A 26340-nucleotide genomic window follows, 5' to 3' on the forward strand; every position below is an offset into this window, starting at 1 on the left:
GGCAGTGCACATCTTTCCAAAGCTGACGACGTTCCCTTACATAATAAGGAGCATACACGCCTACCATCCACAAAACCTCACCCTCATAAATTATTTCGAGAATCAAAAATCGGCCAAGTGGGTCTTGAGAGACCAACAATAGTTGTAGGGAGGATTTGACAGCCAACATAACTCCCGATCTGTGCAAAGGACAACCACTAAAGAAAACTACATAATCCTTATATACATATGAAGATCTAGCCAAAGCATGTTGTTTATGCCCCACAGCACAGAAAACATCCCATTTTCCAGCTACTCTAGTTGTATCGCATATTCTACGCAGCGCATGCGACCACCAGGGCCACCCTCATGTATTCATCTTATTTTGTAATTAAATGGCTATTTCCACTTTAAACACGTATCCTATCATTTAATGATTTATGGTTTTTTTTTAATCAAGATTTTTTTCGTACTAATGTCCTACTGTACCTTATGCAATCATAAGGTACCATTCAGTATTGTATTTTATCGTACCGTACCATATCGTACCTAGCAACTATGATCAAAATGCAACTGGTTTGATGGAAGGAGTCTTCTTTTTCTTTTTGAAAAAATCAAAAAACCACTAAAACCTTCATTCTCAATCTTATATAGGGCAAAGAATGAATGGAGTACATCCAATGTTCAGCTTGCGTGCATGGATTGTTGAGCTTAATGTGATATCCACATGTAGTTGGAGTTCAATGCTCATCTCAAGCTTAGCATTCATGGTGTTGTTTCCATTGCTTTGCCATCTCAAGCTCTCTGCATAGTGGCATTTATGCTGTCAGACTCATTTCTCTGAGTTTTGATGGAAGGAGGTTTCTAGACACTCCTCAGCCTCTAGGACCATCTCTACAAATGGAAGCTGGTTGAGCTATCTTCCATACAAATAGAAAAACAGGAAACTTCATTGTCTTATTTATCATGCATGTAAAGAAATCCAAAAGCCAAGCAACTAGATGAGAGTGAACTAACGGAAAGCCTTCTTTGAAAGGAAACAAGCATGCCATAATTCTCACACGATGCACAAACAACCACACAGCTGCAGATTTCTTCAGGCCAGACACATTTGAAAGACTCCCCAACTGTAAAAACAACTTGTCCTGCCATTTCTGTAAAGTTGGGAAGATTTTCCAATTGTAAGCTTTTAGTACCATATTTGTAAAAGTAATAGCTTGAATAACTTAATATATAACATACCAATTGTAGATATGACTTGTCTTGCCATATTCTGTGAACAGAAATAGCATTTATTTAGTTACTGCTTTTTCTAATAACCATTGTCTTTCACAAAATAAGCAAGTTAAATCTGCTATGTATAGTTTCCTTTGTATGCACAGAGGCATGTTAAGACATCAACATCAAAGACATTCAGACCTTTTATCTGTTGCTGCACAAAGGCTGTCCCAATTTCATAAAAAAGGTTGTCGTTTGGATCAAGAAGATATGTGCAGCACCAGCGCTTATCACCATTAACAGTATTCCTAGATTGTAGTATAAATCAAAAGACAAACAAATGAATCATTAAAATTATTCTTCATAACTGTCTCACTTGTAATGGCATCTACATGTGGACCACCCGTGTGTATCGCAAACAAAAAAGTGCTTACCAATCTCCTAACTGTGTTATCTTTGCTGACGGAAATATGTTCTTGAGAGCAGCTGGAACATTTCCTGAAAATGCTGGGAGAACTGTGCCAACAACATCATATATTGTGATTTTCTCAACTGAACATGTTATTGATCTCTGATCTCTATATCCACCATGTAAAAATCAATCACACTTCAACAGTCTAAGAAAACTAGTGAGTTATCCTCACTCTGCACAACATTTTCCTTCTCACAGTGATGGCCCTCTTACAATACCTATGAGTGCTCAGAGCTGATTCATTTGTGCAAGCATTATATGCCAGACTTGTGTTTCTCACAAAACAAGTACTTCCAGCTGACATGTTTGCTGGTTCAGCAGCTGCCCCAGCCTCCACACTTGTTTATTGAAGTGTGCAGCTGCATTTTTCCAATCTACTGATTCAGCACAGCCCTTTTCTTCACTGATCAAGGTGTCTGACGACCACTCCAGCTGATTTGAGGTCAGCTACATGCAGTCCAAGGTAGAGGAGCACTGACTTTTTGTAACAGCCAGAAGGTGATACCTCTTCAGCCTGTATTTTTCTGCAATCTCACTCTGTACTACATCTTTTTCTCCCCCTCCTAAATCCCTTTCTCAGTGCCAGCCTCTAATTCCCTAAGAACCGTGAGAATACACAAGCAGAAGAAAGGATATCAGAAAGCATAAAAACAACATGACAAGGAACACAGGAACTGTTGAACAGGCAATGGAATCCAATACCATAAGACAGAGAACAGTATTGTGACAGTGTGAACCTCATCACTCCCAGCACTCTCCCTTAGTCTCCGTCAATCAAACGTGAATCATATAAGTGATTGTAAGGGAGGAGTGCTATGTACAGCACAAAGTGAAAACCCAAACCCTAAATGGACCAAAGGGCAATCAATAAATAGGCCTAATGAGGGGAAAATTCTCACATATGTGACCCTACAAGCCATGAATAGATCATGGGTGAGTTGCTCAATAAAATGTAGAATGATGTAATGCTAAAGGCCACCATCAGAAGATCCACCAGAAGTCCACCATGTCCCATATCAAAGTAGCCACCAAAAGACCTTCAACATCATAGCACATACAACAATAACTATAGATGCACCATGGATACTCCACCATCATCAATTGTGCCAAATGTGTTTTGGAGAAAGCACCAGAGTCAAGGTTGATCATACACTATCTTGAACATTGAAGAGTAGAAATAACAAAAACTTCTATGTCCCTTCAAGCACAACCCTACAAAAGCATAGCATGAGTCTTGGATTCTCCACTTTCAATCATGCTGCGAAAGGGGTCCCCCACAAGGAAAAATAATGGGAGCAATCACCAGCTTTCTGTCCAACCATTCCATCACCGACTTAGAGAAACACCAGCTTCAAGGTTTGTCAACGACCAAATACAGTGATGCATGTAGAAGACCACACTCAAAGGAGAATCTAGAAAGAAAGCACAAGGAAACCCTAAGACTACATGTAGCACAAAGTGAAAACCCTAGCCGTAGTCGGCCAGCCTCACGTACTTCTTGCCCCATATAGCCCAGATTGGCAGATCTTTCACACATCATTCAAAGGGACAACAGCTTTGTGAAAGGGGTAGCAGAGGGGCACCTTCAGCACCAATCAGTTAAGCTTATGGTCCCCACTTCTTCATTGGGCTCTCTTGGTTGGGCCATCACGATCCCCTCAATGTATGGGGTTTTCATGATCTAGATGGTATACTATGCTGGCCTTCCAAGGCAACGTTTTGCCTGCAAGATGGCTCCACCTTGCAGCAGATTTACCTAGGACATGGCAAAGGAGACAAGTTCATAGGCATTGCCTGACCTCTTTTCAAGATGAGGGGGGAGGACCCTTGCCTTACAGGAGGAGCAAGAGAGAGTGGCAGAGAAAAGATGCTAGACAAAAGAGATAGAGACAACAACAAGGAGAGAGAGAAGGACAGGAGCAGCAGCTAGAGAGATAATGACGAGTTGTAAGGGACCCTAAGCCTACCTCTTATAAAGATGCAGTCGTAGCAACACCTCCAACATATGTGGCAGTAGAGATGGTTGCACCTAAGACCTCCTCTTCCAAGCCCTCAATGAGTGTGGAACAGCCCCAACAATCAGTTGCGGCAGTATGCACCAGCACCTCTCACAGTTGGGACACCAATGGCCGGTGCAGCCACATTCCTTGAGCCACCCCCGACTAAGGGCCTTAGCCTGCTCATTCTCCTCCTTCGGCCCCTATGGTAGCCCTTGACATACCAGTGGTATCTGCAACTGCCCCCAGAGCCAAGGCTTCCACTATTCTACTAGTCTCTCAAGTTCAGGGCATTCAACAAGTGAGAGGGACTCCTCTCAAAGAGAGAGAAGGATTTGGTTTCACAAATCATGGCTACCCATCAAAGGGTGGGAGGGAGTGACTACAAATAGGATAATAGACTCAAATGATTCCTTAGACTCCACCAAGTTTCCCTCTCTTCATGAGGCTGAAAAGACTGCATCAAGGAGACAAGATAGATTCTATACAAGGCAGAAAAAGAGACCAGTATGAGCTATGGAGCCATGCAGGTCCAAGAGACCTTTATGCTCCTCGTCACGATCTTGTCATCAAACATTCAGGGCTTTCCTTAAAAACTATTCCACCAAGGACCAAGCCTCATTAGACAAAATCTTCATAGAGCACAGGTAGGAGGCATAGTGAATTTCCATATGCTAGAGAAGCACCACCTCTCACAAGAGAGGATTTTCCATTCCAGTGGAAAGTTATTGCCAAGATAGAGTTTCACATATTGGGCTCCTATTGTAGGCGTCTTAGAGATTCAAGTAAGGGTTTGTATTTTTGTAGCCAAGCATTTGCTACATTCAATTAAGGACTGGGGTATCCTAGTCTTGAGGGGGGCCCTATGGGCATCCATGAGAGTAGATGGGTACTCATTGGATTGTACAAAAGGAGAGCATGGATTAGCATTATCAAAGGAGGAGGGCATACAGCAAGGGAGATTTTGTCTTGCAGACTAGGAGACAAGTCACTAGATCCTTAGTTCATGGCAAAGTTCAGTAGGTCAATTGGATCTCTTCATTTCTCCAGAAGAGACTTGGCAATTGGTACCCAAACCTCCTGGACTGTCAGTTTTCAGTGGATGATTGGGCTTGTGATAGAGGGGGCATGGTTGGGATTGTTCCTAGAGCCAATCAATTGGATTATCCACTAATGCAGTTGGTTCTTTTGGGGAAAGTCAAGGAAATCACTACCAATGGCAAAGTTCCTTTTCACCTGTATTATGATAAGGGTCTCAAAGAGCTTCTTACCAGGACGTGGGGGGCATGGCCCTTTTCAGCTATCAAAGCAGCTAGGAACCTGGATGAATATCTATAGGACATCAATTCCTTTTTCAAAAAGGAGGCCAGAAGCAAGAGAAGGGGGCTGCTAGAGCTTTATTGGCAGCAGTGCAGAGAGAGGAGAAAAGGCAGCCACAGGTGGGTGGCTCTGAGGACACATGCAGCCGAAGGAGAGAGAGATGTTATGGAGCATGCCAAAACAGGGTATAAGGACAATGCAAAGGCTTCTTTTTGGGAAAGAGCAGGGGACAAGGTGCACAAGGTTTTTTTTCACATTACAAGTCCTAGAACTCCAGACAAGGAGCAAGGAGACCTAAAAGACAAGTTGGATCTCTTGCCGAGGGTCTACGTTGTGAGAGAGAGAGAGAGAGAGAGAGAGAGAGAGAGAGAGAGAGAGAGAAGAGATTAGTGAGCGACGGCGGGATGGAGTCGAGAGAAGATGGCGCGGAGCCCTGACCTGCGCAACCCTGCCATGTGCGCCTGATCCCTGCCCGACGTCGACCTGAGCACCTGCAAGCCCCCGCGCGCACGACAACCTGCTGTATCTGCAAGACGACCTGCTGCGTCTACATGATTCCCTGGCAGCCGTCGTCCGTCCATTCCTACGCCCGTCGAGCTTGGCACATCGCCTGTTCTTGCGCCCGCCTTCGTCCACGACCAGCGTCTGCCCGCCTCCATCCAACGCTGACGCCTGCCCGCCTTCGTCCACGCCCAGCGTCCGCCCTACCTGACACACGCACCAACGCTGACGTCTGCCCTGCCTGGCACGCGCGCCCCGTTGCCTGCAGCCTCTGATGTCAGACGTCTGACACGCTTCACACCTGACGTCTGCCTCACCTCCCACCTGACATCTGTCCCGCCTGTCAATCGCTGCTCGTCGCAGGTACCTGCAGCGCCCCGCCACTCTGCACCGCCTGTGCCTGATCCCTGGGCGCCTGCCCCGTTGACTGCTCTGCATCAGCGTGCAGGCCTGCCGCAGCCGCGTGTAAGCCACACCTGTGGTTGACCCGTTGCCCGGAACCCCAGTTCATCTGCACGGCGAGAAGCATGGCTGGCCTGGATATGGCTTTTATTGAACAAATGGTGGCCGCTCTTGGTCCGGATTCTGATGCAGAGGAACCGGAGGATATGGTTCCGTGTACAGAGGAGATGCCGCCTACTCCTGACTTTCAGCCTATGGGTAAACGCTCCAAGCATACGCCCGAAGAGATAATCGGTCATCAGGATCGTTCGTATGCTCAGGTGGCCTTTGATTCTGTGGATTCCCAAGAGATTGACTGGGAGCATTTGCTGGAGTTTGCCAATACGTTGCTTGGCAACTATGTCCAGCATAATCATGAAGCTTTTTCGGACGCGGGAAGTGAAGAGGTTCTGGAGGCAACGGTGGATCTGAAAACGGTCCTGCGCTCTTTTTCAGTGTTTTGTGACCGTGCAGTTATACTCTTCTTCACTGGCAGGATCCCAGTGCTTTCCCATATTCGCCAATGGTTGCACCATTTACTGCAAGGGGAGTGTGTTGAGGAGATTTTTGTTGGACCTCGAGGCTTCTATGAGGTACTGCTGAACTCGGACAAGCATCGGACTGAGCTTCTGTCCAAACTACCATTATTCTTTGATCGCCGCTTGGTCCATGTCGTGCCATGGCGCCCTATGGCAGACTTTCAGCGCCTGCTTCAACGTGAATGCCCAGTGTGGGTTGAGGTAGAAAATTGCCCGGCTGTTTACTGGCCATTGTTAAAGGATGCCATGGCCGTAGTGGGAACGGTCCAGGTCCCCCCAAGCCTAAGGGCAATGAATAGAAACCATTTGTGTATGTTATGGGACACTACCAGGAAGAGGCCTGTGTGGCTGCGCCTTAATTGCTCTGGCATGCATCCTTTGCATTTTCACTTGAAATGGGGTAACTTTGCGGGACACTGCTTTCGTGTGGTAAATTGGGACACTTTATGGCCGAATGCCCAAAGAGGCAACCGTCTGCAGATCATGTGCATGTTGTGCCGCCTAGGGATGACATGGTGCTTGATGCTCCCTCACAAGAGGAAACCCAGCCATCCAGTGTTTTGAATAAAGGTAAACAACAGGTTTTGGGTTTGGATTCTCGTAGCGATGAATGGATAGAGGCACGTCCCAAAAAAGGTAAGAAGTTGGATGCTGCTTTGCCGGATTCTGGGCCTACTGTGTCACAGGATTCAATGCGTACGTATATGCACCGGAAAGAAATGTTCTCTCCACAGCATGCTGCGCGCACTATGGTTCCTTCTGCTCCCCGTAGTCGGTCTACGAGGAAAGTATATACAGACGGGCCCAAGGGCCCGCCTGCTAAGTTGGCATTTGATTCTAAAGGCAATGTGATTACACCCTAGGATCATCGTTATCCCCGCGCCACCCCCAAGACAGTGGATATCCCATCTACTTCTAAAGCTGGCCGGCCAAATTCTTTTGCATTCTTAGCTGATTTTCTGGATGATGGTGTCCTTGACATTCTAGCAGACAAGGTGAGATCGAGGCAAGCGGTGCCTCCTTCTTGATTTTTCTTTTTACAAATATATGAAGATAGCCATGTGGAATGTGCGAGGCATTTGTTCTCGCCATAAGCAACATGCCATGTGGACTGTCTTGCATGAGAATCAGTGGGATGCCTTGTGTGCGGTGGAGCACAAGAGTCACGGTGATGCAGGAAAAGTGGTGGATTGCCATGGTTTTCGCTTATTTTATGCAAGGTCACATGCTGTGCATTATTCTGGAGTGCTTATGATTGTCCATGAGAAATATCAACCTATTCTTATTAAAAATGATGTGCAGGGCCTCTTTGTGGTAATTGAAATTTTATTTGAAGGAGAGATCTTATGGTTGCTGGGCCTCTATGCTCCGAATGACCCTTGATCTCGCCAGGATCTTTGGAAGACTTTGCATAGCTCCATGTCACTTGGCAGAAGGGGTTTCTTGATGGGAGATTTCAATATGTGTGTTGACTCTTCACAGTCCACTTCAGGGCATTCGGTGATGGATGCTCCAGAAAGTTGGGCGTGGAATACCTTTGCTCTTGCAGCTCTTAAGCAAGATCTATGGTCTTGGTTACAACCTTCCTCTCCAGGGTTTACTTTTCATTCAACACAGTATGCATCTACATGGTCGCAGTTGGACCGAATGTATATCATGCAGGATGATGATTTTCTTCCTGAGTTGCTGGAAATGAAAGTATTGCAGCAATATGCCTTGTCCGACCATTTTCCTCTCCAACTTGAGATACTGGCACAACCCATTGCACCTTTTATGCAGTTGTTGGATAGACTCCCTTTACGTTTCAACTCTTCTTATTTGAAGCATTCAATCTTTCAGGGCTATATGCAACAATTGATTGAGAGATTTTTATTGGACTTTGCCTCTGAGGGCACAGTTTCTTTTGAACGACTAGTCTCTAATGTGCAACGGGTCGCTCACCAGTATGGGATACATCATGCCTCTCTTTGTCGGCGGCGTCGCCATGCAGCGGAAGGCTTACTAGCTTTGGTTCGTTTGCTTCTGGTGGATACCCCAGATGATGAGTTTCTAGTATCACTGGCGCAACGTTTGGCTGATCTTATTAAAGAATTTCAGTTGAAATCCTATCAACAGGCCAAATTACATAATTTGACTGACAATTTGCAAGATCATGCTTGCCAGACTCATAAGTTCTTTCGCGCCTTGCATGCTTCTCCTGCCCGAGAAAATATGACCAGACTTCAAGATTCAGAAGGTCGCATGGTTACTGATCCGCACACCATTGTTGATATGTGCAGGAATTATTTTCGGGATCTTCTTGGTTCTTCTTCGTCGCCTTCTGACCAAGTTACGTATGCATGTTCAGTTTTCTATGATCTGGTCCGCCATCAAGTTCCACTTGATATGCGAGCTACTTTGGAGGCAGATATTTGTGAGGAGGAGGTTATGGATGTTTTGTTACATCTGCCCAAGGATAAAAGCCCTGGCTGGGATGGTCTCACCAATGAATTCTTTGAGTGCTCGGCTACCCAACTCGTGAAGCCATTGGTGGCTATGTTTCAGCAGGTTTGGGAAACAGGGGTCATGCCTTCCTCATGGAAAGAAGGCCTTATCAAATTGCTTCCAAAGGTTCCTTCGCCGTCAATGTTGCAACAGTGGAGACCAATTTCATTGATGGGCTCGATGTATAAAATCTTTCCCCAAGTCCTGGCGAATAGACTCCACAAGCACCTTCCAGCTATTGTGCATCCTCTTAAATATGGTTTCATTAAGGGCTGCAACATTCTGGATAATATCTTAAATGTGCAAATGGCCATTGACTATGCAAGGCACTCTAGTCAGGAAGTGGTATCGATTCAGTTGGATCTGGAAAAGGCCTTTGACTATTTAGATTAGTCTTTCATTGCGAAACTTATGTCAGCTATGGGTTTTGGTGCGCGGATGTCCCGATTGATCTACACCATTAGTGCTGAGGCTTCTTCGCGTGTTATGCTCAATGGTGGGGTTAGAAAGCCATTTGTCCTTGCACGCTCGGTGAGACAGGGTTGCCCTTTGAGTCCTCTCTTCTTTGCCCTGGCAACTCACCCCGTTCTTTCAATGTTATCTTCAATGGCAGCTTCTGATCAACTAGCCGGATTGTCGCTTCCTTTGGGGCAGCACTTCATTAGCCAATCTTTGGCTGATGATAGCTTTATGATTTTGCGTGCAGACAAGGACAACATTTGCAAGGCATTAGATGTTTGGACACTCTTTGGTCATGCTTCGGGTCTTCGCATCAATGCCTTCAAATCAGCCATTCTCAGCTGCATGGAGTCGGATTTACAGTCATTGGGCTGGCAGGGTCAGGTTGTTCCCCGTGGCTCCATTGTCAGGCATCTTGGGTACCCGTTGGGTGTTGATGTTCGGCCAAAGCAGCTATTGGAGTGGATTTCACAGAAACTGGCAGCTAAGTTTATGTATTGGAAGTCGCAAGCGTGGCCCTTTCATGTCCGCCTCAAAGTGGCACAAACAATTATGCTGCCAATGCTCACATATTTCTTGCCATTGCTGCCCTGGACTACTACTACTTTGAAGGCGCTCACTCGCCCTATTCGTTTCATGTTATGAAAGAGGGATTCTTTGCACGCAGGTATTTCGTGGATTTCGTGGTCACATACATGTACCCCCAAACGCTTGGGTGGTGGGGCTATTTTGGATGCTGAAACTCATATGCTGGCCCTTCGTTGGTCACTTTTTCGCGCTTATGTGAGTGGATCATCACCCGCTGACCATTATAGCCCGTTATTTTCTGGAGGACAGTGGGCTTCGACATGGCAATACACAAATTCGGGGCTCCTGATGGCATGTCCTTAATGCAGAGTCACGATTTACCAACCCCGCCTCTTCTCTATTATTGCATTTGGTCGGCTCCTGGAAAGTGGTGCTCCAAAAGGCAAGTTGGCATCCAGCGGAGGACCGCTTGCATGCTAACTCCTTTCAACTGGAATTGTTGGCAATCTCAAGATTACTTTCGTGGGAAGACAAACATGAGCTTCGACCAAAATTTAACCGCATGGCCCATCTGGGGGTGACTTCAGTGGCAGATGCCACCCTTGCCAGTCGTAATGTCTTCGCATCGTTTCGTACAGCCAAGAGACTTTTCAGAATCCCGCGTGGATACCATGACTTATGGGAGCAGCTTTTGCTGGTAATTTAGGCCAGGCAACCTTTTCCTACCCTTACGGTGGATCGTCCTTGGCAGGACTGGGACCTTGCAGGCCGGTTGAGTCTGGAAAAGGCCTCTACTAATCAAGTGTATCATCTTCTGATGAAATATCATCAATGGCTGGGTGTTAAAGCTAATTCTGTATGGGGTTTGCGGAAATCTCAGTCATGGTGGAAGGCAACGGTGATGGAGGGCTGGTTGAATAAGACACCGTTCAAATGCATGGTCTTTCTTTGGCGGGTGATGATTGGTGGTCTTCCTCTTGCCTCAGCCCTTTCCAAGCGTCGAATCTCGAATGGCAATTGTTTCTTTTGTACCACTACTGTGGAATCGGCCCGCTATAGATTTATTTCTTGCCCGCTAGCCAAGAGGATCTGGTCGCTCTTGTCACGGGTTTGGCGTATAGTGGTGGGGTCCTCGCTAACCCCTTTCGATTGGGTTTTTGTGCGACCAAAATACCCCACACAGCCACAATTGCATATGAAGATCTTGTTTCACTTCTTCAGATTCTGGGGATGCTGGCACAATTGGACCACTCGGAATGCCTTTCTTTTTTATTCCGCCTGTGATGTATCGAAACACATTGCCCGGCTTAAAGGTCTCTTGCATTGGCAGATAGATCTCATTCGGCACTCGGACTTGCTCCCTCGGGAGGACTTGCTTACCTGGCATATGGCAATTTCCTCTGGGTCTTTGCCATCACTTGTGTAACTTTTGTGTGGCTTAGTACTGGGATCTTACATGTTGGCTTAGAGCCCTCGTGTATCTTGTAATCATGAAAACTTGTACTCTTTTTTCGTAATTAATACAATTACCTTTTACAAAAGAGAGAGAGAGAGAGAGAGAGAGATTTAATACAGCATGGCTATCTCTAGGTTGTTAGATTGGCCTGATAAAGATTCGCAACAATAAAAGTTTAATAAGATGGCTCGTTTGGGGTTGCTGACAGTCCATGATGGTGTCATTCCTGGGCAGCCCCGTCTTTATTCTTTCCGGTGTATTCATCAGCACTTTCGGGTGCCTCGTGGCTATCATGACATTTGGTGTTCCATACAGGACAAGCTTCTGAGGTTTTCTCCTTTGCCTACTTTGCAGCCATCATCTCCCTGGCAAGATTGGATATTTGTGCTTCCTGATGATTCGAGAGCAGGTCCGCTAATCAGATCTATCATCAAATGGTCGAGGCCAAGAGATGGGTCACTGGAAAGGCTAATAAATTATCGCATATTCAAGATAGCAAAAAGAAGTCATATGCTTATTAGGGGTCTTCCAACTGGGGATGTGTTGCGTGTGCGCCAATTCTCCCGTGGTTGCTGTGTATTTTGCACTACATGTGATGAGACATTGCTTCATCTCTTTGTCTCTTGCCTTGCTACTTGACAGATTTGGAGTTTTGTTTCCGATGTGTGGTCCTCGGCGACTCAGCAACGGATATCAACTCGTTCGTGGATTATAGGAAGGATGACTTGTATGTCTGCTTTGCAATTAGATTATTCGTGCCTCTTCCATTTCCTTAGATGGACAGCTCTGTGGCATATTTGGCGTACTCGGAATGCCTTTATTTTTTATTTATTCCGAGCAGTCTTATAGTTATGATAGAGCTGATTAAGAGTTCCTCAAGGGCACCATGTTGAGAACCTTGGAGACTTCAACAGGAGATTGAAGGACAACTTTAGACCTAATAATACTTCACTCTTTCTCTGGTTAATAGCGCATAGGAGTTTAGCAGTTGGTAGTTGGCTTGGCTATGATAGAGACCCAATTACTTGTGTTAGATGCGAGGATCCATAGGAGACATAGAGAGGCTACATTTGAGATTGCACTAGGGCTCAAGTAGGTTTAGAGGAGAGTCCTTAGGATGGTGTTTCACGGCACTATGATGTCTGCTTCCTACATGGGGGATGGTTTCTTACGTCGCGGATAGAGGCCTAGCATAGGGATATGATGATGTGTAGGGGTGTCATGCTTACCTTGTCTGGAGATAGCTTGTGAGCAACATTCTCATGCAAGGTTTCTCATAGACAGTGTGGACTCCAGGGTATTGCAACAGATGGGAAGGGGGAAGGGGGGCAGGGGGGTTTTCTCATTACGAGAAAAAAGAGAGTGTGGTAGAGTACAAGGAGAGTGGTCACATGGGAATACGGCAGATACTAGACACTTGATGGCCCCCTTTTCACACTGTGGAGGCTTTAATAGCCTTGCCCTCAAGAAAGTGCCTGGGGATTATGGATTGGACAAGGCCTTCTCCTTGAGCTATTGGGACTTCGTCAGCACAAGAATCCAACAATTCAAGGGATTATGGTATACGGAGATGTGCTAGAGAGGCTGGCTAAGGGATTTGTTCACCTCAACCTAAAGGGCAGTGCAGACAGATTTGAAAGTACTTAGTGGAGACAAATCACTTTTCTTGGAATCATATATAACATGTTTTTGCTAAATCGACCAATCTCAGGCTATCTCTTGTGATGCTAGACCTCATCCAACCTACCCACACAAGTTTTGTTTAGGAGTGCATCATCTTGGGCTACATTCTTGAATCATACATTTTGGGAATCCACAGCTCCTGTATGATCTAGGAGCCAACACCTCATTGTGTTACTTCTCGATTCCGAGCAGTCTTATAGTTATGATGGAGCTGATTAAGAGTTCCTCAAGGGCACCATGTTGAGAACCTTGGAGACTTCAACAGGAGATTGAAGGACAACTTTAGACCTAATAATACTTCACTCTTTCTCTGGTTAATAGCGCATAGGAGTTTAGCAGTTGGTAGTTGGCTTGGCTATGATAGAGACCCAATTACTTGTGTTAGATGCGAGGATCCGTAGGAGACATAGAGAGGCTACATTTGAGATTGCACTAGGGCTCAAGTAGGTTTAGAGGAGAGTCCTTAGGATGGTGTTTCACGGCACTATGATGTCTGCTTCCTACATGGGGGATGGTTTCTTACGTCGCGGATAGAGGCCCAGCATAGGGATATGATGATGTGTAGGGGTGTCATGCTTACCTTGTCTGGAGATAGCTTGTGAGCAACATTCTCATGCAAGGTTTCTCATAGACAGTGTGGACTCCAGGGTATTGCAACAGATGGGAGCTCATAGCTAGCATTATTGCCTGGTATATACGGACCACCGGATGTAGCCATGCTATAAATTTATTAGACATATCCACTGCAAAGACTCTCTAAGATTTGTACAGAGATTCTCCATACTCTCCATGCAAGGTGGGAGAGGATACAAAGGGCATTCGGAGACTATGAGGAGCAGAGAGGCTTTTCTCGAGACCTAGGATTCTGGCACTTACTTTCATTACAGCCGAATATAATCTACCAGTACAGACCCTCCCGACTAAATCACTCGAGCCTTGTAATAAGCTTCCCTTTTGTTTATACATTTTTGGCCTTGGAAGTCCCTTACAGGGATGTATTGTACTTTGTATTTTTCCCTGGGATACTCTATCCTCATGGGATTTGTTAATAGAATTTGTCTATTCTCTAAGGATTAAAACCTGATTATTTGTCAGAATCCAACCTGAGTCTTACCCTCAACATCCTGATCAGTCACCCAGGTTGTATATAGCATCCTAGTGAGCCCACCACCATACTACAGAACAGACATCAGAACTCACTGAAAGACCACCTCCTAAGAGTAGTTACATTCCAGCTGGAAACTCAAATGCTATCAAAAAGTAATTATCCATTTACATCAATCAACTTAAGCTTATTTTTGACACAATCCAGTGAAAGTTTGTCATATAAATTGAAACCTGTTCCATCTTCACACGCGTGGCATGCACAACCCCATTAATCCATCTTCTTTCAATGGCAATAGGAAATTTCAACATCATGTCAAAGAGATGAATGTAAGCATGCAGTAAATTACCTGGAGTCATTCCCAGCTGAAACATCCTAGTCAAAATTTGCTTCTGCAGAGCTAACTGCCCATCAAGCCATGCTTGTGATAGTGGACCTCCCCACCTAAAACACTTGTAGATATAAGTTTGAACCTATGAATAGTAGTTGATTGATCAATACCTCAGATAACTGCTCAGACTGTTCTATTTTCTAAGAAAGAGAATCGTTTAGCATCTTAGCATACAGCCAATTGCAACTCTGAGTACATGAATATTACAAATGCTGCACACAGGGTGATCCACCATCATATGCCCACTCCACATTGAAATTTATTCATTCGGTCAGTCCAAGAAAAATGCAATGTGTTAGAGAAATTCGGAAACAACAATCCTGGTTTTCCATCTAGTAAGCAAGTACTTTGCGCTCTTGTGCTTGTGGGAGCAAGGGCAAGGGGAAGGGGGGGTTTTGTTTTGCTAAAGAAGGAAATCATACATATACTGTAACAGTCCATTTGCTGAGAAACAACTTTCACAAGGGCAAGAGGCAACTGACTAGTATGCTAAACCATTATGTTTTTACAACCTTATAAAGCACCTGGAACAGTTCTTTCAAAACATAAGATCTGAATCGTGAGAGTTACCCATGGAGATTTCCCATACGCGCCCAAGCAAGGAAAGCTGGCCCCCCAAAAAAATCATCCATGTCTGCTTTGCTCAGATTAAAGTTCTGCAAGGAATGAATGCAATCAACTAGATAAAATGGCAAAAGCATCTTAATGACTCTTATTTAAGCAGGCAGATATGAGCCCACGGTTCTTGTTCTAATGTTTCAAAAAGCATGGAAGGTTCTGATCCAAACTCACAGCCAAAGATAGGAAATTTATACAAGCAAAAAGGCACTATTCCAAAGACTGAAATAGGCAAACCAACATGAGAGAAGAGTGTTGGTCTAAAACTCCAACTTCACAAGAGAGGAAGTATATGGTATATTGGACAGGAAAGTTCAAGGCAAAGAAAATCAAAAGAAAACTTTACATGTTTATATTTGCTCTTCTTAACATGAATTTTTGAAATCAAAGACGAGGAAACAGTGGAGTTTCAGATGTCAGATGCATGGAAAGTATGAGGGAGAGAAGAAAATACTCTCCCTCAATCACAAAGTGGATTGGGAAGTACACGAGCGACAAGAATCAACCAACAAAAAAACTGCAATGTTCATCTCTGCTCTTCTTTACTTGAATTTCTGAAATCAAGAAGAGGACACACGTTCAAGATGCCAAAAAATTACATGGATATGAATGGCAAAGTGGACTGGGAAGTTCAAAGGGAAAATAATCAAAAGGAAGCTCCATCTGTCAATCTCCCCTCTTATTTACTTGAATTTCAGATATCAAAGGCCATGTTAATGGAATTTTAGATGCCAAATAATGTCATGGCTATGAAGCATCAGCAAGAATAAAACAATCAGATGGGCCTGCAGACCTTTTCTGAATATTCCGTTGGATGAATTGTGCATCAATATTTTCATGGGGCAATTTGTGCATCAACATCGTGGTGGGAAAATGGCTAGAGTAGTTGCAACAGAACCATAGCATCAAGAATGGTGATAAAAAGGATCAGCAACTCACAGAGGATTTGGTGTAATTGGTTGTCTTTAAAAAGAAAAATAAACATGTTGCAGAAAACATTTGGCAAAAAGCAAGATGGTTTATATGTCATCAATCATTGTGCAGATGAGCATGTAGGAGCATTTGCATTTTTTTACAACTCGGTCCAAAAATGTGTTAATCAGAGAGGAGCATTATGCACTATTAAGGGCAGAACAGCAAGGAAAGTAGATAGAATGGACCAAAGTATTTGACAAAGATGTGCTGAGGGTACTAAATTTGAAATATTATTGGGTAATACAGCATTAGCAATGTCATATACAGACAGAGTTGCTGGGATTATATTCATGTTAAGTGCAACAAGATGGACATATAAGAAAATGCAGCAGCATGTTTCCTCAGAGCTGTAACAAATATTCAGCTAAAATATTGTAGTAACCGAGTCGTAAACTTTGGCAAATGCAAACAACTTTACAAGTCATTTTAGTAGAGCAGAATTCTAATTTCTCCCTTCAAACAGCCAAAGGGAGTGCTGAGGGTACTCAATTTGAAATATTATTGGACAATACAGCATTAGCAATGTCGTATACAGACACAGTTGCTGGGATTATATTCATATAAGTGCAACAAGATGGACATAAAAGAAAATGCGGCACCATGTTTCCTCAGAACCATAACAAATATTCAGTTAAGATATTGTAGTAATTGAGTCATAAACTTTGGCAAATGCACAAACAACTTTACAAGTCATTTTAGTAGAGCAGAATACTAATTACTCCCTTCAAACAGCCAAAGGGAGTCCTCTCCAGTCTCAAGTAGATCCTTCTAATTTCAACTACATTACAAAATGAGACCAATATAAACTAGTTGTTGAAAAACAACACAGCATCATATTCACAGCTTTTATGACAATAATCTGCTGAGATTTAGGCTTCTTGACCTAACCTCGAACACTTTCAGCCAAATTGCTTCTTGTCCTGTGAAAGCCAGTGGCAAATTTATTCCTTGCAATGCCATCCAATCTATTTCTTCTTCCCAGCGTTTCCAATCCCACCAAACACTTGAATCTGCGAATTCCCAAATTAAAAAATGAAAATTGTGTATTTAGAGGACTGACAACATACAGAGCTTACACCCACTTTTTGAATAGTAGAAAGATTGTATAGAAGATACAGAAATATCAAATTTTAAACCAACACCACACTATGAAAAATTTAGCTAACATCTAATTTCTCCTAGACTTGCAGAAGACACAGGCTGCCAAAACTACTGGCTTGATTTGGTTGGGGGTTTGAAGGGCATGCAACAAAGAGTTAAAAAAGCCCACACAATTCAGCTCGTGTGACACTGTGCAGTTGTTCAACCCCCTTGGTCCTGCTCAAGCCCAAGAACTCCACCATCCCAAGCATTCCCGAGTATGGATCAATTAGTACCACAATTCGCCTCCATGACGTTACCTAGTGGGCCTTCTAGTCACTTTGTTGTGCCCCAACGGACTTTTTAACAAGGCCCACGTTCCCGCTATCTCCACCTCTACCGGCACCTTATGGAAACATTTATGTTCCAATACCTTCACATCAAGTGGCACCCTTTCGACACTCATAGCCTAATTCAGCTTACCTGCCTCCTCCTCATACCCCTCCATCACCTTCTCGTCAAGAATGTAGCACCGGTATCATGCACTCATACTTAGCGAACAAGATATGGTGGAAGGGAGCTTCTTGGGCTATACTCTCTTCTATTATTTTTGTGTGTTCTCACTCTCACACAATGAAAATGACTAAGTGTGCCTTATATACTGGCACCACACATACACACTACAACTCATAGCGTGGGTAGAATGGTCTACCACGGCCACCTATAACCAATGCATGCTCTTCTCTCTTGCCACTAGAGGGTACCACTTGTGCCTACAATGACACCTTCCTTGATCAATCTAGTTTCCTCACATTGATCAATAGGGGAATGAGATCCTTAAAGGTTGGTATATTCTCTCTCACTGAGATGCTAGTAATGAATGATTGATACTCCTTGCCAAGACCATGCAGGCATACTGCAACCACATCATCATCATCAATAGTGACTCCAATACTACCAAGCTGGTCCATAATGCTTCGCTCATCTCAAACAATTTGGCTAATGCATCGCATATATCTTTTGCAGTAGTTCTGTCTTGTATGTGGACCAATATGCTATCCCCAATGGTGATGGACATGCAAGGAATGGCTTGATGGGTCTACTACCCATGCTTTTACTGCCATGTCATCTCCTTTTGGCCTAGCCTCTATGCCATTCGCCACATCTCACACAAGTCCTTACCAATGAGATAATTCCTTATGCGGAATTTCCATGCGAGTTAATTATTTTTGCCAAGCTTCTCACCTATGATCACACTTACATTCATGTTTTTCAAAGACATGATTCTCCACAGAATTTCAACAAAGTAACCCCAACAAACCAAGTAAAAGCACACTGTGTATGCTTCTATGTCAAACAGTACATCAACAGCATACGCATCCACTATAGAATAGTAAATACAACTGCTCACTGTTGAACATCAAAAACATCCATAGTATGCATTCTCAAACAAGCATATTTGCAAGTCTACCATAGAGAATAAACACTGCAGGCACATAGATTCAATGAGCAAACAATGTTCAAACTGCAACTAGTACAAGCTACATAGTATGCATACATACATTGTCGATGAATGCCACCATAAAAAACTTCTGCAAACAAACCAAGCTCAGGCCTTTAAATCTGCAAATATTCCTGCTGGACGTGACTTTCAGCATCAGCAAGGTTCATGTGGCTAAGATCTTGTTGCTCTTTTTCCCAAATCCTGGATACTGCCTATTTCAGCATGCTGTCATTTCAAAACAGTCTCTATAATCTGCAATGCTTTCTATCCTGCACTCCGATTTCAGTCACGACTTCTTTTGCAAAGTTGTAAATCTTAAAGTCAGCTTCCTGGATCAAGTTATCTTTCCTTGTTTCAATTTTTCTATCAAAATTTATGGCAGAAATACTGCAGGCCTGACTATTTCAGCATGCTGTCGTTTCAGAATAGTCTCTCTAATCTGCAATTTTTTATATCCTACACTCCAATTTCAGTCACAACTTCTTCTGCAAATTGTAGAGCTTGAAGTCAGCTTCCTACATCCATTTTTCTTTCCTCATTTTGATTTTTCTATCAAAAATTATGGCAGAAATATTGGAGGCCTGTCTAGCAGTCCCTCGCATATCCACAACTTTGTTTGTTTATCCCAAAATCTTGACCACAGCTCCACTTTGATGCTTTGAAAGCCTTAAAACTGATCCAAGAATCCAAAAATGATCTCCAAAGGCTTGTCTTACCTCTCTTGAGCTCCAATGGTGGAGATATGGGTGTATGGCCTACTCTACACTATCTTCCCTTCTTCACTCCAAGTATGTTGTATGTCCCATTCCCCCTTCTTTATGAATGCAAGTGCCACTTTATGCCCTCCAAGGATTCTTCTTGGCTATGGCATGCTGCTTGCTCTCCAATGGTTGGGTCCTTTGTCTTCACATTTGCTCAATCACTAAGCATAGATTTTCTGCAAGTGAGAAAGTCACACACCCAGTCAACCTGTAATGGGCTACTCTGATACCATGTCAAGAATGTAACATGGGCATCATGCACTCATACGTAGCAAACAAGATATGGTGGAAGGTAGCTTATTGGGCTCTACTCTCTTCTACTATTTTTATGTGTTCTCACTCACACAATGAAAATGACTAAGTATACACACCACAATCCATAGTGCAGGTAGCGTGCTGCTATGTGTCCACTTATTTATCATATACATTACTCCACCTTATAATGTACAAGCTGGCAAATATAGCACGGCATCATGTGTGCTATATATGTCAACACTTCTTATCCACACTATCCTTCTTACCCCGCCGATTGGACACCTCATGGTTCTTCCTCCATATCAACCAAGCATGCTTTCACTGACAACACTTGTTTTAACGAGTCCAACTACACTACTTGGTCAAATCTCATGAGATATTTTCCTTGACTCACAAAACCTATGGGATATTGTGCAAGCAAGGGATGAAACCCGAACTCGATCCTGCACTTGTTCCATAAGAGGTTGTCCGCTCATGGAAGGCTAGGAATGCCTCTGCTATTGTTAGGTTGATGCAAGGCTTATTGCCTGAGCTTCATTCTCAACTTTAGCATTTTGACTTGGCGTCAAAAGTGTTGGGCATACTTGATTGACTACTATGTGGCTCGAGATAGGACCCATTGCATCAATTGTGACCATAAGCTCCAAAATTCTAAAATCACTGAATGGGATGACTTGAAAGTCAAGCTAGCTAAGTATCGGCAAGTTCTCTACCACGAGAGCTCCTTAAGTCCTCTCATGATCAAGTCACATTGTTCCTTAATAAGCTCTTGCAAGCATACTTCCATTTTGTGCAACATGTGATCTCACCAGCTACTATGCCCACATTCTTTGAATTTGAGTATCACAACTGCATTACACTTGGCTATTCAATCAGTTTCATAATATGACCTTCTCAAAGAGGTCTCTCATTGCTTCTCATCAAAAGGGTCCACAAGGGAAGGTCAACCAATAAAGATTTTTCCATGATTCATAGGTATTGTGTATAGATACATTCATGTACTTCCCACGTTAGTAGGAATGCTAGAAATGACTCATGCCCTTCTGATAGTCTACCCAAATCAGCTTGAGCATAAGCTCTAGAAAGTGATATAACCATAGAATCAAGCTCTTAACTGGACTAAGTCACTAGTTGATTTCTTGCTCCAACTTTTTCTTCTACTATTTTCAGGATGGATCTCTTGAAAATTTGAGATTCTAGGGGCGTTGGGGATTTTGATTGAGAGAAGCACTTCCTAGTACTAGCTAAGTACGCACACACACTTGATGATAAGATAGGAAAGCTCACTCCCCAAGGTAACCTTCCTCATTTTTGTAGGATACTCATCCAAAGCAAGGCCTATCGCTTGTTCGATTCTTCGAGAAAGAAGGTGATCACTAGGAGAGAGGTAGTTTTTGATGAGAGGAATATTGCATAGTCTTCTGCACTTGACTCCGAGCCGATTCCTTAGCATATTCCATTAGGGATAGTCCTTCTGAGCTAGGTCTACTACCGACTCTTGTCCCTCCCACAAATTCTTCAACCCCATGCCCCCTCATTGGTACCAACAGACCATGCAGGATTCAAGGATTCTTCCACTAGATTCCACTCCAGTGGGCCCTAGAAGATATACCAAGCTTACAACTCAGGGTTCATTCACATCATTGTCTACAGCTGATTACATAGCAAATTCTAAGCAGAAGAGTTGGCAGGAGGCTCTATAATACCCTCAATGGCTAGAGGCCATGGAGGATCTAGAGAGTATTAATTGAAATGAGTTTGACCTTAGCGGATTGTCCGAGTCACAAGAAAGTCATCGGGACAAGGTGAATATTTAGGACCAAGGTAAAGACTGATGGAACTTTAGACAAGTACAAGGCTTGCCTTGTCATGCGAGGGTTTCAACTAAAGCAAAGTATTGACTACAAAGAGACCTTGGCTCCTACAATGACATATTTCCATTTATTGGTTACACTAGCACTGCTGACCTCGTTGGGAGGATCTATCAAATGGATGTCAAAAGTGCCTTCCTAAACGGTTATCTAGAGGAGAAAGTCTATGTGGAGTAGCCACCCAAATCTTTTTCTACTAACCGGAAAGATAAGGTCTTTCACATTGCAAAAAGCTCTTTATGGGCTGAAGCAAGCACCACAGCGTTCGTTCCAAAGAATGGATGACTTCCTTTGAGCTCACGAATATCATCCTACCCCTTATGATCCAAACTTGTATGTCTATATCACTTCAAAGGGGATCAGCTATATCCTATTGTACGTTGATGATTTACTCATCACGCTCAAATCATGCTACCATAGCAAAAATTAAAACCAAGCTCCGTACTACATTTGAGATGGCAGACCTTAATTTATTATCTTATTTTTTGGGATAAAGATAATTTGATCTAGGGGATATACTTTTGTATCATAGTAGACGTACGCTCTTCAATTGCTGGAACGATATTGCACGAATTAGACATGGCTTGTGGCCACACCTCTCAATCCAACTCTCCACTCATCTATGGATACCCTAGGTCAGCCCTTCGATGAGCATACCAATAGATCTTTCGTATGGAAACTTCTTTGGTTGATTCATACTAGGCCGGATTTAGCATACTTGCTTAGCTTGCTCAATCAATATTTCACAGCACTTAGGATGTCACATTGGTTTGCATATCTTCATGTTTTGAGATATTTGAGATGTGTCTATTCCTATAGTCTGACTTATGGTTTTGGTTTATGTTTGCAAGGGTACACCGATTCCGATTGGCAAGAGATTCTAACACATGTTATTCCCATGGCGGCTAGCCCTTTACCTTGGCTACCGATCCCATTTCTTGGTTCAGCTGTAAGCAAGAGACGATGGCCACTTCCAAGGTCAAGGCTGAGTATAGGGCTCTCTTTAATGGCACCACTGAGATGATCTACCTGAGAAGCTTACTGGCGGTGCTTCAATATCCATGAATTGCACCAACTATTATCTACTACAACAAGTAGACTGCGATTGCATTGGCTACTAACCCAATCATTACACCTCAAACGCGGCATGTTGGCATCCACTACCACTTCCCTAGAGAGCAAGTTAAGCTAGGTGCTATTCACCTAGAGTTTGTGACATCATCACATAACTTCGTAGACATATTGACCAAGGTGGTCAATAGGGTTCAAAAGCTTTGTTTAAAGGAGAAATTTCGGATGGATATGAAAGACATTGTCATTGCCATCACTCCTATCTACAAGGTGCTTCGCATGACAGACATGGTGGGGACTATTATTGGCTTACTTATCATCTTATGATGGATGCAATGAAGGAGATACAATCATCGACCATCTTGGACGGGGAGGCCTATTCTTCATGGTTTTTTTTTTTTGTTTTTTAATGATTCGTGCTTCTTTTAGTCTTAAATTTTATAATTCACATTGTCTTACTCTCTTCTTTTCAAATGTCACCTCTAAATCTCTATACTCTTATACCTATAATAGTGACATCTTGGATACCACCCTTAAAAAAGATGATATTCTCTTTTTTACGACGAAGAGATGGGAGTGGATAAAGCGATCCATACATGGGTTCGCGGCACTCTTGCATCCCACCTTACAAAAATTCTTTCTTCATGGATACCAATGTCCTTGCCAATCACGATGCCTTTTTTCCAAAGACTTTGACAGAAGAGCACCATGGTGCCTTCCTTCAAGAGCTTATCAATTATAGCAATCAAAGTGACACTGCTTTCGCACATCTACCATTTATTAGAAGTAGGAATCATTGGTGAAGCCCTTTTTTTAGTAGGAGTCATTTGGCTAACAATTGCTCCACCTCCAAAGAGTGGCCTTACATATTCTTAGACAGGTTTGAAAATCTCTTCTCTTTTTTCATTTGATTCCAGTTAGAACTTGCAAGTTTGAAGTTTAATCTTATTTTCTCTTCACATGGTTTAGGATTGTTCATCAAGTGTATGTAAGAGAAATTGATCCGCCTATTCTCTCATGCATACCAAAATTCGTAATAAGCTTAGCACACGGCAATTGAAGCGACTAATTTATTGTCGCTTCAATTTACGCACGCTAATATACATCAGATGTCCATGGCAAGACAAGTATCATATATCCAATTTTTATACTTTTTAGTTCATAACTTTATTCATAAATTATGAAATACATTTAGAGAAGCTTAATTTTTTCAATCTAAGTTTTTCATCATTTAAACGTATTTCATACTAAAAGCGTGACTCAAGAGAGAGTCTTAGAGTAGGAGCAAATATCTAGGGAGCTTTATTTAGAGTCTGAGGAGATAGACCGGCGTATCTCTCACACTCATACACATCGTGCTTGTGTTATTCGCCCTTGCACCGGTAGCGATAGACCTTCCACTTCAACATCCATATCGGCTGCTCCTGACGCTCGCTGAGCCCTTAGATACTACACGAGGCATGGGAGTGGCTCGAGAAATACTCCTAGTTCGGCCCAAGAGAATATACCTATCATTGCCTCTCACATAGAGCTTAGAGAGCTCGAGTATGATGATGAGGGAAATGTCATTAGTGAGGGTGATTTTGTTGAGGAGGAGGATGCTTCTCAAGCGACGACAAGGATGTTTCTACCTTCGATATCGAGAGTAATATATGAGCACTTAGATTAATCATATATCTTGATTTGGATTGAGCCATGGATGATGGCTTTTATCTCAATCCATTTATGTATACTTTTTGTATGAAATTATATATTTGGCTCATAATAAAGTTATTGGTTTCATTATTCATACTATACTCCTAGGTCTTAACTCTTGAGTCTTGTTTCAATTCTCTTTTGCACTTACTTTTAACTTGAATCTCCAAGTTTATGTTTTAAGTCCAAACATTAAGTATAGACTTAAAATTATATGTTTTTTTTTCATCGAATGTAAGTCCAAGATTTATGAGTCCAATTAGTAGCATACTAGCATCGGACTGTACTAATTGAATGCCATCAGACATGACAAACCTGCTCCAAGGGTAATCTCCCATCCTAGCTTTGCTTACTTGGCTTGCCTAGCTTGCTTTCCACCCTTCTTTTTTGTCTCTCCACACACCACCATATTTACTTCACACTCTCCTATTTCCTTCATCATCGACACCCAATAATGGTAGCAATAGACTTGTTTGTTTTATGCAAGTCTTAGGGTTACCCATTCCTTTCTCCCTTTTCAAACATTGTTACTCAATAGGTCGAAAACTTATCAAAAACCTTTACTTAACGATAAATTATTTTAAAAACAATACAAAAGCTCTTATATATATATATATATAGAATTTTCATCCGCCTTTGTAGAATTTAGCAGGACACTGGGCATAATAAGCACCCTATGTCCAACGCTTTGTCCTCTCTACAATAAACACTTGAGCTCCCTTGGTAAGATAACCATCATCTCTGTAGTCTTGGTGTGTATGTGTGTGTGTGTGTGTGTGTGTGTGTGTGTGTGTGTGTCTCTCCCCATTGTATTTCCATCCGCCTTTGTAGAATTTAGTAAGACATTGGGCAACCGATAAGCACTTTGTGTCCAACACTTGGTTCTCTATATATTGTATTTTCATCCACCTTTGTAGAATTTAGTAGGACACTGGGCATAATAAGCACCCTATGTCCAACGCTTTATCCTCTCTACAATAAACACTTGAGCTCCCTTGGTAAGATAACCATCATCTCTGTAGTCTTGGTGTGTGTGTGTGTGTGTGTGTGTGTGTGTGTGTGTGTGTGTCCGTCCATTGTATTTCCATCCGCCTTTGTAGAATTTAGTAGGACATTGGGCAACCGATAAGCACCTTGTATCCAACGCTTGGTTCTATCTACGGTAAACACTTGGGTTCCCTTGGTAAGATAACCATCACCTCTGTAGTCTTGGTAGGTCATTGGGCAGCCGACATACACCCTTTGCCTAATGCCCTGCTTGCTTTGGGCTAATGGAATGCCTTGGGGATCAGAAAATAAAAAGAGCTTGGGCTTATTTGTAGTTCCTTTCTAGTTCTATTTCTAGGGTTAAGAAAGGGTATTGAGCTAAAAAATCATTGGCCTTAATTAAAAAGCCCAAAACTCAAATTAATTAATTAATGTCAATATTATACTGAACAAAAACTCAGTTCTAGAGAGTTTCAATATCCCACATCTAAACCCTAATTTGGGAGGTCCCAAACTTTCTATAAATAGATAGGCTACCCTTCCACTCAGCCAAATCTCGTTTTTCTAGTTGGCAGGTGCTAAAGCTTCGCTGTCCACACCCCATATGCAAAGGATATCTCAACCAGATTGCTTATCATCATCTCCTACTATCTGGTACCTATCTATCAGCTGTCCTTCGTGATCTCCTGCCCTTACCAATTGTCACGTGCTGTCAACCAGACCCAAAACCTTGCGTTGGCTGCTGGTGGATAAATTCCTCACATGGCAGAAATTTCCATTTTGCTATTCTTGCACTCCGCCAAGCTGCCACATCATCATCCAGACTCACATTCATTGATTTTCTCTCTACTCTACCTATCTGACACTAATCCAGCTACCACATTGAAGTGTTTGCTATTCCTGAACATCTTCGAAGGCTTTCTTACTGCGTTTCAAGATCCCTCATATAC

General features: G+C 43.0%; 1 protein-coding gene across 1 annotated transcript in view; it reads right to left on the reverse strand.

The window, feature by feature from the left end:
* The window catches only part of CYL1 (alpha-N-acetylglucosaminidase family / NAGLU family), a 200869-nt gene that overhangs the window by 112358 nt on the left and 62171 nt on the right, over positions 1-26340 (reverse strand). Inside the window, exons 4-9 of the mRNA XM_087687497.1 lie at positions 17055-17176; positions 15144-15229; positions 14532-14626; positions 1632-1713; positions 1399-1505; positions 1222-1252 (exon numbers count right to left, since the gene is read on the reverse strand). Coding sequence (XP_087543623.1) covers positions 1222-1252; positions 1399-1505; positions 1632-1713; positions 14532-14626; positions 15144-15229; positions 17055-17176 — 523 coding nt within the window. The remainder of the gene's footprint in view (positions 1-1221; positions 1253-1398; positions 1506-1631; positions 1714-14531; positions 14627-15143; positions 15230-17054; positions 17177-26340) is intronic.

Source organism: Lygodium microphyllum, chromosome 11, assembly GCF_053477565.2.
Source record: "Lygodium microphyllum isolate KBCC chromosome 11, Lygodium_microphyllum_v1.1.10, whole genome shotgun sequence".
Classification (NCBI taxonomy): Eukaryota; Viridiplantae; Streptophyta; class Polypodiopsida; order Schizaeales; family Lygodiaceae; genus Lygodium; species Lygodium microphyllum.